Source organism: Vicia villosa, linkage group LG5 (assembly GCF_029867415.1).
Source record: "Vicia villosa cultivar HV-30 ecotype Madison, WI linkage group LG5, Vvil1.0, whole genome shotgun sequence".
Lineage (NCBI taxonomy): Eukaryota > Viridiplantae > Streptophyta > Magnoliopsida > Fabales > Fabaceae > Vicia > Vicia villosa.
The window spans coordinates 1,824,464-1,838,598 of NC_081184.1; the positions used below are offsets into that span (position 1 = coordinate 1,824,464).

A 14,135-nucleotide genomic window follows, 5' to 3' on the forward strand; every position below is an offset into this window, starting at 1 on the left:
ATGGCCATGGCTGCTGCTTCTTCTTCTTTATCATCCATACAAACTAGTAGCAAAGAAGTAGCTACGTTTTCAAGTAATGTTTACTTACTAGATGAATGTTGGGAATGTATCTTCAAATTCCTTATCAACCACGACACCGACTACACTCACCGTCGCTACGTTCATCTGAAGCCTCTTTCCCTCGTATCCAAACAGTTCCTCTCCGTCACAAACCGTCTTCGATCATCTCTCACTGTCTATAATCCAGCATGCCAGTTATTCCATAGATTCTCCAACATTGTCTCCCTCGACCTATCCTACTACGTTGGTGGTGATCTCGATGATCTTCTCGTTCAAATCTCTCGTTTTCCATTGAAAATCACATCACTCAATATCTCAAACCAACTCAAGGTTCCAACAAAGGGATTGCGAGCTTTCTCCAAAAACATTACGACTTTGACATCTCTCGTATGTTCCAACATTGATACTCTCTATTATACCCACATGTTATTCATTGCTGAATGCTTCCCTCTCCTCCAAGAACTTGACTTCAGTAAACCTACATGGTTTGAATTTGACAAAACTGCCTCCTTCCCTGCACAGGCTCTTTCGTTGGCACTGCCCAAACTCCGCAAAGTTAACCTGCATGGTAATTACGATATCTCCAACGAAGTACTTTTCCACTTGTGCAAGAACTGTACGCTTCTCCAAGAGGTTACCGTCATTAACTGTTGGCACATAACCATGTCTGACATTGCAGCTGATCTCCACCAGAGGCCAACGTTGAGCTCTTTATCTTTTTCAGCAAGTTATCCGGACCGCCTCACGTCATCTTTCATTGACTCTTTGGTGAGTTTGAAGGGTTTGACTTCACTTGATTTGTTCGAATTGGGAATATCCGATGAGTTGCTCTCCTCTATTGCAATGGAGGGTCTTCCTTTGACAAGGCTTGGTCTCCGAAATTGTTCAGGCTGTAGTTATACTGGAATATTTTCTTTGCTATCCAAGTCTCCATGTATACAACATTTGATTCTTCGAAGTGCTTCTTTTCTGAATAATCAACATGTTGCCGAGTTCTCTTTATTTCTGGGTGATTTGATCTCTATAAACCTTAGTCATTGTAAAAGACTCACAGAATCAGCCGTGTTTGCACTTGTTAGGAACTGTCCTGCACTTATTGAGATCAATATGGAATGGACATCTATTGGAAAAGAGAGCGTAAGGAATTCTAATTCTTCGATGGATTGTATTGTAAACTCTCAATTAAAGTCTCTCTATTTGGCTCATTGTCAAGAGTTAACCGATGAAACCATCATAAGGTTTTCTTCCATTTTCTCCAATTTGCAGTTGCTTGATTTGAATTCTTTCCAATTTATATCTTATGAAGGTATTGGTCAAGTTTTAAGGAGATTTTGTAACATTAGACATTTGAACTTAGCATATTGTTCAAGAGTGAAGCTACTTGTTGGAATGAACTTTGAACTTCCCAACTTGGAGGTGTTGAATTTGTCATATACAAATGTTCACGATGAAACACTTTATGCAATCTCAAAGCGTTGTCGTGGGCTTTTGCAATTGGACCTTAAAAATTGTGGTAATGTCACACAGAAAGGAGTGAAACATGTGCTTGAAAACTGCACACAACTAAGAGAGATCAATTTGCGGAATTGTTATAATGTGCATGGTGATGTTTGCTCAATCTTATTGTCAAGCCTGTCTTTAAGAAAGATAATTGCTCCATCTCATATTCGTTTCACTAGAGGAACTATGAAACTCTTTTCGCATCATGGATGCCGTGTTTGCTAGCATTATAAATGTACTTAAATGTAAGTTTCTCTGCTGTTACATTTCTGAGTTTTCTATGCGTCCTAACAACCTTATATTATTTTTCTTTGAACAAAACTTGCAATCATTTAGTGATCTGTTGTTTAATCAGATTATCAGTTTGGGTGGTTGAAAGTGTTTCTAGATGTTTTTGTTTTCTGTTGGGTAATATTGCTTAATTAATAATCCACAAGTGTGTTCTTCTATATGATGAATCATAATTGAAAACAATGAATGGCACTAACTAATACACAACACATCATTGTGCTGCAGGAGAAGCTAACATCAACTACAACTACAGGGATCTGTTGGTTGAAATTGAAAATCTGCGGATAGAATACCAAAGAGAGTGCTTCATGTTTTGAAGACAAGTTTTGTTTTTCTCCTAGTTATTCAGTATTTCTACTTTGTAGAGCAACTTAAGTTTTGAATGTTTATTTTTTTTTAATTTTATTTATGTTTTCATTCTGTTTAATGTTATCATTCTTCTTTACTTTTGGCTGAAACAGTGACCAAATCCTATTCTCCAAACTCTGCATTGTATATTTAACTTGTTTCTTGTCAACCATATAACATCATCACTTTCAATTCTTCATGTAAACCTGATAGATTGGTATAACACTTTCACCGAAAGCTAGACTAAAAGCACTTATTGTCTTAACCAAATCTTGACAAGTCATGGAGGATGAAACTACAAGAATATTTTGCTGATCAATGTGTGATGTTAATGAAACCAAAGTCACTGAATCCATTTCCGTTAACTTCAATTGCAAAAGAAACATGTCAGAAACGTCATCAACCACCAATTTGATAACGCAGATGGTGTATGGTGTGTCATGTGTGAAAACTCCCTGGAGTGAAGTAAGATATTCACTATTTTATTTTATATGAATGAAACACTTGTGACTAATTTTAATTAATATATTCTTTTGTCTTCAACTGACTTAATAAAAGGAAGAAAAAAAATCAATGAAAAACACATAAACCGAAGCAATTTGTACCATAAAAACATCATTTTCAATGTTACATATGTGTCGATAACATAATATATCAGTGGCTAGAGTGAGCTGAAGATACGTGACCCCCTTTTTCAGGAGGGATCAAAACCACATTTGAAGCTCATAACTATTCTTTCTCTGTGGAGAAAAAAAGCATAGATTTTTCTACTATAGTGTGACGAGTATTGTTGTGGCCATTGTGCTGTTATCACAATTTCCATTCTACTATTATCTCTGGAATTGGCCTCAATCATGGGTAGACCTATGTGGTAAAGAAAGAGACCCTTCAAAGATTATGGCTTACATTGGTCATTTCTTGAAGCTCCTTCAATTCATTTCACTAATCTCTGTCTCTTCTTTTCATTGGCCTCCTTTTTACTTCTGGCCTCTTTTTGCATTTGGACAGTTCCTTAACTTCAGGTTCTTCTCTTACACCTTCCATTTCATAATTTGTACTTTTTTTGTTTTTGAGTATGGTTGGAATTTATGATCTAATAATGGTGTTTTTTTACATCAAAGAATACTCATGTATTTGTGATTGGTTGTTAAATTGTTGTGTCTGTGTTCTTGGTGACTGAGTAGTGAGTAGAGAATGCTATAGTACTATAGTATCACTATCACTGTATTACTTTGAAATTTTGCCTAATCATAATGATGATATTGTCAAATGGCAGGGTTTATCAGCTGCTTGGTGAAGCCGGGACATACTATGGCATACGCTTTGGAAAAACGATTCCGTGGGTGACCGAATTCCCTTTTGGAGTCATCAGTGATCCTCAATATATTGGCAGCATCATGAGTATTGTTGCATGTCTTACATGGGTTCCTTATCAGTACATTCTCCTGTGGGTTTTAGGATACGTGTTTATGATCCACGTTGAATCGAAGGAAGATCCATCGACTCGTGCCAAGCCACTGAATTGATTTATTTTCAGTAGATTAGATATAACCTGAAGGGTTCAGTAGCATCTGAGGTGCAAAATTCTTTGTATGATTCTGTTTTTTTTTTTTTAATTTTTTGGATAAAAGGATTCACCATTCTTTTTCGGTCATAAGATTTATGTTTATGCTTGTCACAGGTTTCTCGACTTTTACTTTTACAGCGATCCGACGTTTCTTTTCGTGTACATGATTTTTTATAAATAGCATGAAGAAAACCATGAATTTCTCGATATACATTTTGTCTTTTACTATAAGTGTTAACAACAACAGTTAGCACAATCGCTTAACTTGAAATCCAGAACCCTAGCCTTTTTCCATCTTTAAGGCTATGCAAAAGCTAGAGACAAATTGAAAGTTTGAATTGCATCTTTTACAGCCTCAACATCTATATCGATCAACTTCCCTGTCTTTGATGATATTACAATGCATTTCTTCTCTTCAGCCCGCGGAACAAACTTGTCTCCCTTCTCTTTAGAGCAAAATAATGCAACACTGCATAAAATCAGCAACAGTTTCATGGCATCAATGTGAGTGTCTTGCAAGGCTATAATTTTTGTGAATGATAGAAGTACCTAGGTTTTCCGCGTGCGTGTGCAAGCTGAATTGCAGCTGTATTGGTAGCTATCACTCCAGCCGAGTCATTAATAAGGGCCGCCAACTAAACCATACAACCAGCGAATCAAATCATATTAATGTTGTATCGGATCTGAAGATTGAATGATTCACGTTCAAACTCCATTACATTAGAATTTGTGATTCGCAGAATACATTGTGAGTGTGAATTTGAGTACCTGTCCAGGGGTGGTGATGAAGATTATGGACGTATCTTCTCCAACAATTTCCTCAACATTTTCCCTTTCTTTCTCATGTGGAATGACGAAAAGTGGCGTAAATTCCCTGTTACTTGAATATTCATTGTTAAAACTATTTTCTTTATAACATACATAGCGAAGATAAGAGAGAAAATGCTTGAGAAGCACTTATTTGATTAACATAATTAAGATACCTTTTTTGATCGGTGCAATAATAACTACCAGAAAGTCTTATACTATAACGAAAATAAATCCAAAGCTTAAATAATGACACCTAACAAAGAAATTGTTTAGATTGACTTATTTTAACCTATCTTCTATCATAAGCACTTGCAAGTCTATTTGAGTGAATTTATGAACTTGTGAGACATGTCCATATGCGCTTTATAACAACAACCAACAATCAAGTATTGTTCCACTAAGTGAGATTGGCTACAATGGATCAAACTACGTCATTAGAGGCAAACTCTATTAATAGCAACATTTCATACCTTACAGCATCAGATATTTCAGCCCAAACTTCAAGAGGAAGTAAGCTATCAGGATCACCCCTAGACTGCATTGTGGCCTTTGAATCTGATTGTATCCCATGAATCACAACATATTTTCCTTTCCTTACACCGGCTTTTGTGTATTTTTCCTCCACAACTTCCTTCAACTTCCTTGAAAGTGATACTTTAAGAGGTGGCACAACCTGCCTTGGAACGCTTCGAAACGGTCTTCCTAGCCAGTCTTCCATCTGATGATACCTAGTTCAACAAACTCATTGGAAATTTTCCTCAGTTAAAGTAAAACTTCATGAAAATCTACCTAATGTAAATCTAAATCAGAGTATAAACTCACATATGAAATCCTCCCTCTGAAAGATTTGTACTATCAGGTGTGAATGTTTCAGATAGAAACAATCCTGCCCCTGCAGCATTCACATTTGGGTAGACATAACTAACTCTATCTCGCGCAGTTGTCATGAATAAATATGCTGCATGACCAACGCCTGCCAATTTTGTGCTTAAGACCATGTCATAGTACCTACCCTGTAAGCACAACACAACAATGAATCAGTTAGTTTCTCTAAAATTTCAAATATATGCAACTTAGAAAGTTTCAGGCAAAATCTGAAAGAGTTGTGGTTTAGTTGGAAGTGTTTCATTTCACATAAATCCAATCACTTTTATTTTCTCAAATTATTACTAGCGTTTGTGTGTCGTCGAGTCTAGTGTCGGTGTTTTACATTGTATATGACCAATTTTCCATCTCAAAGTTCTCGGTTAAAATATCTAAATTCACTTTACTCGAAGTATTAAGTAAATTTGCTTGCACACCAACCCTTAGAACTCCAACAAAATCAGTATACTCAGCAGGCTCAGGAAACTCATCATCAGGATCAAAAGCATTAGCCCATCTAACATTCTTATTCATCTCATAACACTGTTTCCCTCTCTCAGAACCCACAACATCAATCTGAACACCAGGGTACCTATCCTTAATCAACTGAATAGTTGGAAAAAACAACAAATTCTCATAAACACCACCAGCCACCACACAACAACACCTCCTAACATCACCTCTAACTTTCAATCCCAAAGAAGCTATCTCAACTGCATAACCAGCTGGAAACTTCAAGAATCCATAAGGGTTGTCTGGATTATCCGGTGGCCTTGTATCCTCGTCTTGTTTACCGTCTGAAAACAACGAACCGTATTCCATGTCCAGGTCTTCTCCGTCGTCAAAAGGGTCAAGCCATGGATTGTTCTTTTTGGCATTTACACGAACATTTGATGTTCTAGTTGAATTGGAACAATGTGATGATGGATAGTCTAGTGAAGTTAACAATGAAACATGGGTTGGATAAGTTGAAGGTGTGTTTGTGAGGAAATTTGAGAAAGGTTTTTGATTTTTGGGGAGTAAATAACTTGTTGTAGTTGCAGCCATTGAGGTTTTCAAATTGGTTTTTTTTTGGCCTGTGTTGTTCTTGTAACAAAGTTTGAAAGTATCATGAAGAGAATGTGTGGAAATGTGTTGGATAAGTGGGTCCCATTCAATCCTATTTGTGTTATGTTCAGCTTTCTGTTACCACAGTTATATACCAATGATCAATCTTCATTGTAACACTATAGTTGCCATTTTGAAAGTACCAAGTTCTTGGGTGAATATTTTGACCAAAAGTTAGATTTTTATTTTTGAGTTCAATCAAATTAACCAATTTTATTATTCAAAGGTTCAAGAAATAATATGGAAGATAGTAAAAGTTACTGCAAGCTGCAAAAGAGTAATAGTTATCATTAACTTGTCGCGTAGTAAAAACAAAAATCAATTTAAAAATTGTTACGATTAAATAAAATCTTTTAATATGTCTTTAAACTTCAAGTGAAAAAAAACATGTTTTTAATCGGCTAATTGTTTGAAGAGTGGTGTGGTGAAGACGATGACCGAAAACTGCAGTGATGGCAGGTAGCGACGGAGAGCCACACGGAGGTCTGACGATGGAGTTCGGTGATTGGTTGGAGGTCAGGAAGGTCTTAGGTTGTGTTAGGTCACTTCACAGATCAATTTGTTAATGGATTGTATTTTAAGTCTGTTAAAGTTTTGACATATGTAAATATGATTATTTATCACTTGTTGTTAGTACAAGTTGTATAAAGTGTAAAAATTTTACCGAAATACAATGGTCGAAATTTCTAAAATTTTATTCTTACAACTTAGTTGCCTTTGGGATTATCAAAGGGGTTTGGGAAACCCTTCAAACATCTTAAATTTATGTGATTCACATATTGAGAGTAGAGTTGAAGAGATTAGAAAGAAGGAGTTATTATGTTGGATCATTAAGACGAGCATCTATATTGGGTCAAGAGTAACACATACGTGAAAGAGATACTACATATTCACCCAAAACTTATTTAGAGTGAATATGTGGTGTCTCTTTCACTTGTGTGTTGCTCTTGACCCAATGTGAATGCTCCTCTTGATGATCCAACAGTGGTATCAAAGCTGAATGTTAGTAAAAATAAGCTGAATGTTTTGGCCAAAAAGGATGTTCTTCCAAGATTAAAAAACGAAGATTTAGAGAAGTATTCTCTTTGCATGATTGGTATGTGACCATGACTGATGAAGTATGTGACCATGACTGATGAAGATGAACTTGAGTGTTTTCAAAAGCCCATAGAAAGTGATGAAGGAACTCGTAATCCAACATTAAATCCACAACATTTTTACAGTCAAGTGTACTGCATTGAGATTAGTTTGAGCTTCTACAACCATAGATTTCGAATAATCCATTTGACTCCAACTTGCTTTAGTTACTTTCTCATCTTTGCTATTAAAAATCAATCAAATCTTATTTTTTCATTATTATAATTTTATTCGTAAAAAATTTATATATCTAAAATATGTAACATATAGTTAATATTTATTAGTCTTTATGCACCTAAAATTATAATAATAGAGTTTTAAAATAGAGGATATAACACAAAAAACAATCCCACCAAAATGGAAGGAACCTAACCTATTCATCCCCGACAAAAGTGTCATAGATTGTTTGTCGACAATTGTCTCTCTCCTACGTTTCTCTTCTTCATTCGTCAACCATACACTTTCCTTTCCCTTCTCTCTCTCTCTCTAGCTGACTCATCATCTCCTTTTGATTCTTTGCTTTCTTCACCAACTTACCATTAAAATATCTTTACCTTTCACTTTCTCTGCAACTTTCTCATCACTCCACACTCCAAAATCACACACAAACTCTAACCATTTCAAACCTTCTTCTACCTTTATCACACACACACACACAACAATTTAACCAAAAAAAAACAACTACTTCCAAATTTACCTCTAAATGCTTCCACCAAAAGAAACTAACCCTTTTTCTTTCTAGGGTTTTGCGCTCAACTTCAAATTTTCAAACCAACTCAACTTTCTATTTCCGGAACAAAAAAAGTTTCTTTATCATCTTTTCTTTCAACTCCGTCTCTCAAAATCTGAAATTTTGAATTGGGTATCCGCCATTGATCTCTGAAAACAGTCTGAGAACAAGATTCTAGAATCTAGGGTTTGGTTTGCAATGTCGGGTCCACCGAGAGTTCGATCCATGAATGTGACAGTTGGAGATTCTGATTCCCGGCCTGTACTTGTCCCTGCCGGGAACAAGGTTTGCACTGTCAAGAAAGTGAAGAAACCGGCGTCGGAAACGGAGAAGAAGTCCTCCGAGGAGGCGGTTATGAATTCGCAATGTGCGTTGGTTACTCCGGTGGTTTCGAAGCGGCGGGAGAGTCATCGATTGGTAGGGATGAAAAGTGTGTCGATGAATGCTTCGTGCTCGTCGGATGCTTCGTCGACGGGTTCTTCAACTTATAGTAGTGGTATGTCGTCGAGCGGGAAAGTGGCGAGCCGAGGAAGGAAGAAGCAGGTTGGTTTGAAGGTTGAGAAGGTGAGCATTGATGCTGTGGCTGGTCCTGTTGAGGTGGATTCGAGTGTTGGCTTGGAGGGCAAGAAAAGGTGTGCTTGGGTTACACCAAATTCAGGTATCTTTATTTTGTCATAATCCTTTTTATTATCACGTATCGTGTAACAATAACTGTGCGTTCAAATTCTGCTATGCTATAGTATTACGATGTTACCATGGCTGTTATTTGGCAAGGTTGTTTAGAACAATATGTAATGTACTTAGGTCTAGTGAGCCATCTTGTCTTTCAGCAGTTTAGTGAGTTAAATAGTCACTGATATGAAAATCAAATGGAGTCTTGGCCGTAGCATATCGTATGTAGATTGCATTTCATGTTTGAGCTGAGGATGATGTGCTTGCTCGTGAGATATATTCTTGGATTTGATTTCATAAGTTGGAAGCCTTAAAAAATATAAGATTTAGATTTGTTCTATGTTTTCGTATATTGCACTTTTTGGCTTTAGACTTGGGGAAGTCTTTTTTGTTACGAAGGGAACATGTGTTACTCTAAATTTTGCTTCCCATCTAATATGTTTACACAATCAGAATCAATATACAACAAAGTACCTCATATCTTTAAGACTAAATTATGGTTAGTATTGGATGAATAGTTCTGCGTGCGTCCATAATTTGTATCGTATGATGCCTTTTTGCATGACACGGCTGCCCATAGTAGTGATTTAGGGTTAAAGGTTGCAACTTAAGATAGTCTGGTGGGGTTGCTACTGAATTCTGAAAGGCTTAACAAGGGTTGTAGTGATTTTCCTAACTATGGCTAGTGATCTTCATTGCTCAACCTTTTTTACGGCTAGCTTGAAAGGTTCATACAGTTGGTAAAGCAAGCTTAAGTATTTAAAACATTTGATACATTTGTGTTCCTGTTCCGTGTTCATGTCATCTCATATCTCATAGCTGTACCACATTCATGCTTTCTACATATTTTGTGAAGTCAACGGCTGGCAGTTATTACTTAGTCTAGCTTACTAGTCTTATTGTTTTACACAGTCTCCCTTAATGGCACCCCTGAATATCCCCTAAATGTTTAATAGATGACATACAAGCTATAAAGCAAGAACACACCATCACGGTGTTGTGCCGGTATCTATATTGACTGATAATTGTATTTCCCTTTGACAACATATATCCAACACATGACATGCATTGATGATTAAAATAACTTCGTTAAAATTCAGAAATAAAGATGGTCCGGGATTTTCGAATCCTTTATTTTTCACTACTTGGTAATTGTGTCTAGTTACTACAATTGCTTGCCTAGTATTACAGTTAATTAACAAATTAGTTAAGGCAATTGTCTTGTTTCAGAACCCTCTCCTTCAATCACAACACCTAATGTCTTAGGTGAGTTCATGACCAAAGAAGGTTTTGAAGAGTTAATTCCTAATATCACAATCAGATAATACAATATGTCTAAAGTTATTATTTGTTGAGCAATAAAATTAGATCGAGTTTCAAAGGTTAGGATTAGTAATTGTTCAATACTTGAGATCAATTCATACATTTGACAATATTAATATATAAAAAGCAATATACACAAATTTAGTTGGATAATGCTAGATTTGCAACTGCATAGAGTAGTACTTAACAATTACATGGTTCGAGTAGCTTAAAATAAATTCATCTAAAAACCTAATAAGTAGAAAATTAGCTACTCATAATTAACATCATCATAGCCAAAGAGTTTAAGAACTTATTCATAAATCAAAGAAGAAATATGAGCTTCAATAGTGTAGAAACATCAATCCTTGCCTCTTTAAACCTTGCAGCTGCAGTTGGAACCATAAAATTTCGAGCCCTTGCAATGATTTGAAAACTGCTTTTAAATATGAACAAAAAGTCAGCTCCACGTGTGCATCTGGCGTCAAACACGTCTTACAGTCAGTAACACGCCTCGCACGTCGTGACATCATAGAAACCTGCTTCGCCGGTGCGAAGACGCGTGGAGATAAAATCGGAGGACCCCCTTCATGGGTGTGACATGTGTCTCGCGCGTTTCGGTCTTGACTGGGACTCGCCTCGCGGGCTTGGCAGTGCCAAAATGGCCTCTAAACATGTAATTTCCCGACTCGTGTAGTTGGCACTGCTGGAATAGCCTCCTGGTGTGACAACTACCGGCCTCGCGGGTTCTTTCCAGCCTCACTGATTCTTCTCCCTGCCTTGCGAGTAGCACCAAAATGGCTTATAAAATCTTCTGTTCTCCTCTTTGTACCTTACTTTAATTTGTAATAATAACTTCTGTAGTTTCTGTTGCAAGCAATTCTCTGTAGAGTTGTATGGTTATTATAATTTGAAATATTTCCTTAGTATTCAGTACAATTACAATAGTCCAAATCTTTTACAAAATAGTCTAAAAGCTTAAATTAAAACATAAAAACTAAACTAGATTGACTTGAAATTAGTGGTAGATTACTGTTATGATTATGTCATCAACATGTCTATAACTTTCCAATTTAGAAATGATTATATTCTGCTTAGAAACCCCAGGATACAAGACAGACATAAAATTTTGAAAAGGATAATTGTATACTGCACTCACATGACAATGTCAATCAGGAACTTATGTGTGTGTACTGTATATATATGTATGCATGAAAGAGGGTGAATCTTGGAGCAGCAGTAAGTTGTGTTCTTGGGACTTGAAGCTTATAGGTTCAAATCCTAGAAATAGTCTTTCCCTTTATGGGGATACGGCAACACCCATATACCCCATCAGATCCCACTTGGTAGTAAGAGGGCGAGCCTTGGCACAGTGGTAAGATGCCTTGTGACTTGGGGTTACCATATCCCACTTGTTGGGACCAGGGAGAGTCTTGGCACAACGGTTAGCTGCCTTGTGCCTTGGAGGTTACAAATTCAAATCTTGGAAACAACTTTTCCTCTTGTAGGGGTAAGGCTATGTGCATCTACCTTCCCCAAATTGCATTTTGTGGGAGCCTCATGCACCAAACTTCCCTTTTATATGCATGCATATTCCTAGGAATATTTTTCCTTGCATCTGTATACATGTGTGTGCGATGCACGCCAGATCCATGTCCTAGAATTACAATATTTAGCATTTGGCGTATTCCATTCCATGTCTTGTTGCTTAAATTTTCAATCTCATGTTTGTGGTTCATAGCATGCTAAAGTTCTCCTTGCCTTAATTGCTCCCACTTTAACTTATTTTGTTTTAGTAGAGTTGTTAGTTACTTATCATTTGCTATTTTATCTTGTCAATCTGTTAAACAGAAGTTTAGTGAAGTCGTTACAGTTCCTCTTGGCATCATTAATTTTCTTTCAATCTTCAACAGCCTCAGGCTTCACATATACAACAACCATCATTTTTTATTGAAATGGCTAGACATTATAGTCACATGCTTCATAATTTCACAAATCACACGTACCTTAACTTTCATGATTGAAATTCCAATATCTGTAAGCCTAGAGTAGAGGATAAATGGGATATTAAATCCTTGAGTGTGGCTTTTTAATAGTAAAAAAAAAAAAATTGTTACATTATAATTGCAAATTTCTTGTTCATTTTTTTTCCTAATTTATTCTCATGTTTCAGAACCATGTTATATTGCTTTTCACGACGAAGAGTGGGGAGTTCCGGTTCATGATGACAAGTATGTGGGCTTGTTGTAGTATTGGCACAATCTTCTATTTTCGCTCAGCTTCCAGGTTGCAATTGTGTCTAAATGTGGGAATTTGGTTTTTGTGCAGGAAACTGTTTGAGTTGCTCAGCTTCTCTGGAGCCTTGGCGGAACTCTCGTGGCCTACCATTCTTGGAAAAAGGCAGTTATTTCGGTACTGATATTTTCCGTGATAAATAACTATATCTCGTCATTCTGCTCTCACAAATCTAAAAATGTTTCTCATTTATTTCCTTTAATGTGCACCAAAAATGTAGCTTTGAATTAATGGCTGTGATGCATCAATGGCAGGGAAGTATTTTTGGATTTTGATCCATGTGCGGTTTCAAAAATGAATGAGAAAAAGACAGTTGCACCGGGAAGTCCTGCCAGCTCACTGCTGTCAGAGCTCAGGCTACGATCCATAATTGAAAATGCACGTCAGATGTGTAAGGTAAAAGCTCCGACATCATAATTGTCTAATCTTATGTATAGCATAGCATGCGTAAAAGTCGCAATCTTTCTCTTTCTCTTGCTGAAGTGAATGAGACTAGAATGTTAATTTTCAAACTTTTCGGCTACCGACCATGGAAAATTGTAAGAATGAAATGAATCTGCTTCCTGATCCACAGAGATGTGTGATGGAATGAAGACTAGATTGAAAATACGTTAACATCAAGGCTTTTTATCGTCTTTATCTACATTTTTTCTCTTTCCAATGCAGGTAATAGAAGAGTTTGGGTCCTTTGACAACTACATTTGGAACTTTGTGAACAATAAGTCTATAGTCAATCAATTCCGTTACCCTCGCCAAGTACCTGCCAAATCTCCGAAAGCAGAATTCGTAAGTAAAGACCTCGTAAAGAGAGGGTTTAGGAGCGTGGGACCGACCGTCATCTACACTTTCATGCAAGTGGCTGGTCTAACAAATGACCACCTTATCAGTTGCTTCAGATTCAAGGAATGTATCTTCTCCAAAGCAGAGGCCGAAGACAAAGAAAGCAGCTCCCTCAACTCTAAGGTCAAAGAGAAAGCAAACGAGGATCCCACCAATGTCGGTCTGATGCTAGCTGTGAACAAGTTGAGTTTCTCCTCTTAGGAAGTGGATTCTCTGCAGTCAATGTTGACTATAGTCAGTGATCTCAGTCAGTCATTGCTCAAGATTGTCGGTAGAGTCATGATGTCGACCGCCTGATCTCTATCCAACGGTTTAGATCTATTGACTTCAGTGAGCGAAGGAAATTTCGACCGCAGGCACTTAGAGTCCTTCCATTTAGTAGCAAAATGGCTATGTTGTTAATCTGGTAGTTGTTAGGGAAATTGAGTAGATTGTGTTGTGTACAAATTCCATACAGATATGAATGAATGAAACATCTAGAATTGTATTTGAAATGCAAATTAGCTTTTGGTATTTCTTCATGTTATTGTGTATCAAAACAACATGAAGAATTACTTAACATTTTCATGAAACCAATGTTATAATATTACTGTGCTAAATTCTAGCTTCTAG

The 14,135-nt window shown here is 36.8% G+C and overlaps 4 protein-coding genes across 4 annotated transcripts; 3 read left to right on the forward strand and 1 right to left on the reverse strand.

The window, feature by feature from the left end:
- On the forward strand, positions 1 to 1,785 carry LOC131601776 (F-box/LRR-repeat protein 3-like). Its single transcript, XM_058873672.1, has one exon. It carries the CDS (start codon positions 1 to 3, stop codon positions 1,783 to 1,785), a length of 1,785 nt encoding a protein of 594 aa, XP_058729655.1.
- A 1,117-nt stretch (positions 1,786 to 2,902) lies between these two features.
- Positions 2,903 to 3,787, forward strand: LOC131601113 (phosphatidyl-N-methylethanolamine N-methyltransferase-like). The gene is made up of 2 exons (XM_058872855.1): positions 2,903 to 3,221; positions 3,476 to 3,787. Exons 1-2 carry the CDS (start codon positions 3,097 to 3,099, stop codon positions 3,723 to 3,725), a joined length of 375 nt encoding a protein of 124 aa, XP_058728838.1. The 5' UTR covers positions 2,903 to 3,096; the 3' UTR covers positions 3,726 to 3,787.
- A 162-nt stretch (positions 3,788 to 3,949) lies between these two features.
- LOC131601111 (photosynthetic NDH subunit of subcomplex B 1, chloroplastic) lies at positions 3,950 to 6,571 on the reverse strand. Its single transcript, XM_058872853.1, has 6 exons — positions 5,882 to 6,571; positions 5,399 to 5,589; positions 5,047 to 5,304; positions 4,535 to 4,640; positions 4,316 to 4,401; positions 3,950 to 4,235 (listed from the first exon to the last, which is right to left on the reverse strand). The coding sequence occupies exons 1-6, from the start codon at positions 6,485 to 6,487 to the stop codon at positions 4,070 to 4,072; spliced, it is 1,413 nt and encodes a 470-aa protein (XP_058728836.1). The 5' UTR covers positions 6,488 to 6,571; the 3' UTR covers positions 3,950 to 4,069.
- Positions 6,572 to 8,134: 1,563 nt separating this feature from the next.
- Positions 8,135 to 14,099, forward strand: LOC131601114 (uncharacterized). The gene is made up of 5 exons (XM_058872856.1): positions 8,135 to 9,072; positions 12,562 to 12,619; positions 12,717 to 12,800; positions 12,938 to 13,079; positions 13,350 to 14,099. The coding sequence occupies exons 1-5, from the start codon at positions 8,613 to 8,615 to the stop codon at positions 13,722 to 13,724; spliced, it is 1,119 nt and encodes a 372-aa protein (XP_058728839.1). The 5' UTR covers positions 8,135 to 8,612; the 3' UTR covers positions 13,725 to 14,099.
- Positions 14,100 to 14,135: the final 36 nt, after the last annotated feature.

Excerpts from the sequence above, each read along its gene's own strand:
- LOC131601113 (XM_058872855.1), top strand. The coding sequence starts at position 3,097 with ATGGCTTACATTGGTCATTTCTTGAAGCTCCTTCAATTCATTTCACTA. Across the intron at positions 3,222-3,475 it reads GGACAGTTCCTTAACTTCAG|GGTTTATCAGCTGCTTGGTG; the intron begins GTTCTTCTCTTA and ends GTCAAATGGCAG.
- LOC131601114 (XM_058872856.1), top strand. The coding sequence starts at position 8,613 with ATGTCGGGTCCACCGAGAGTTCGATCCATGAATGTGACAGTTGGAGAT. Across the intron at positions 12,620-12,716 it reads GTTCCGGTTCATGATGACAA|GAAACTGTTTGAGTTGCTCA; the intron begins GTATGTGGGCTT and ends GTTTTTGTGCAG. Across the intron at positions 13,080-13,349 it reads ATGCACGTCAGATGTGTAAG|GTAATAGAAGAGTTTGGGTC; the intron begins GTAAAAGCTCCG and ends TTTCCAATGCAG.
- LOC131601776 (XM_058873672.1), top strand. The coding sequence starts at position 1 with ATGGCCATGGCTGCTGCTTCTTCTTCTTTATCATCCATACAAACTAGT.
- LOC131601111 (XM_058872853.1), bottom strand. The coding sequence starts at position 6,487 with ATGGCTGCAACTACAACAAGTTATTTACTCCCCAAAAATCAAAAACCT. Across the intron at positions 5,590-5,881 it reads ATTTTGTTGGAGTTCTAAGG|GGTAGGTACTATGACATGGT; the intron begins GTTGGTGTGCAA and ends TTGTGCTTACAG. Across the intron at positions 4,402-4,534 it reads TCATCACCACCCCTGGACAG|TTGGCGGCCCTTATTAATGA; the intron begins GTACTCAAATTC and ends TGTATGGTTTAG.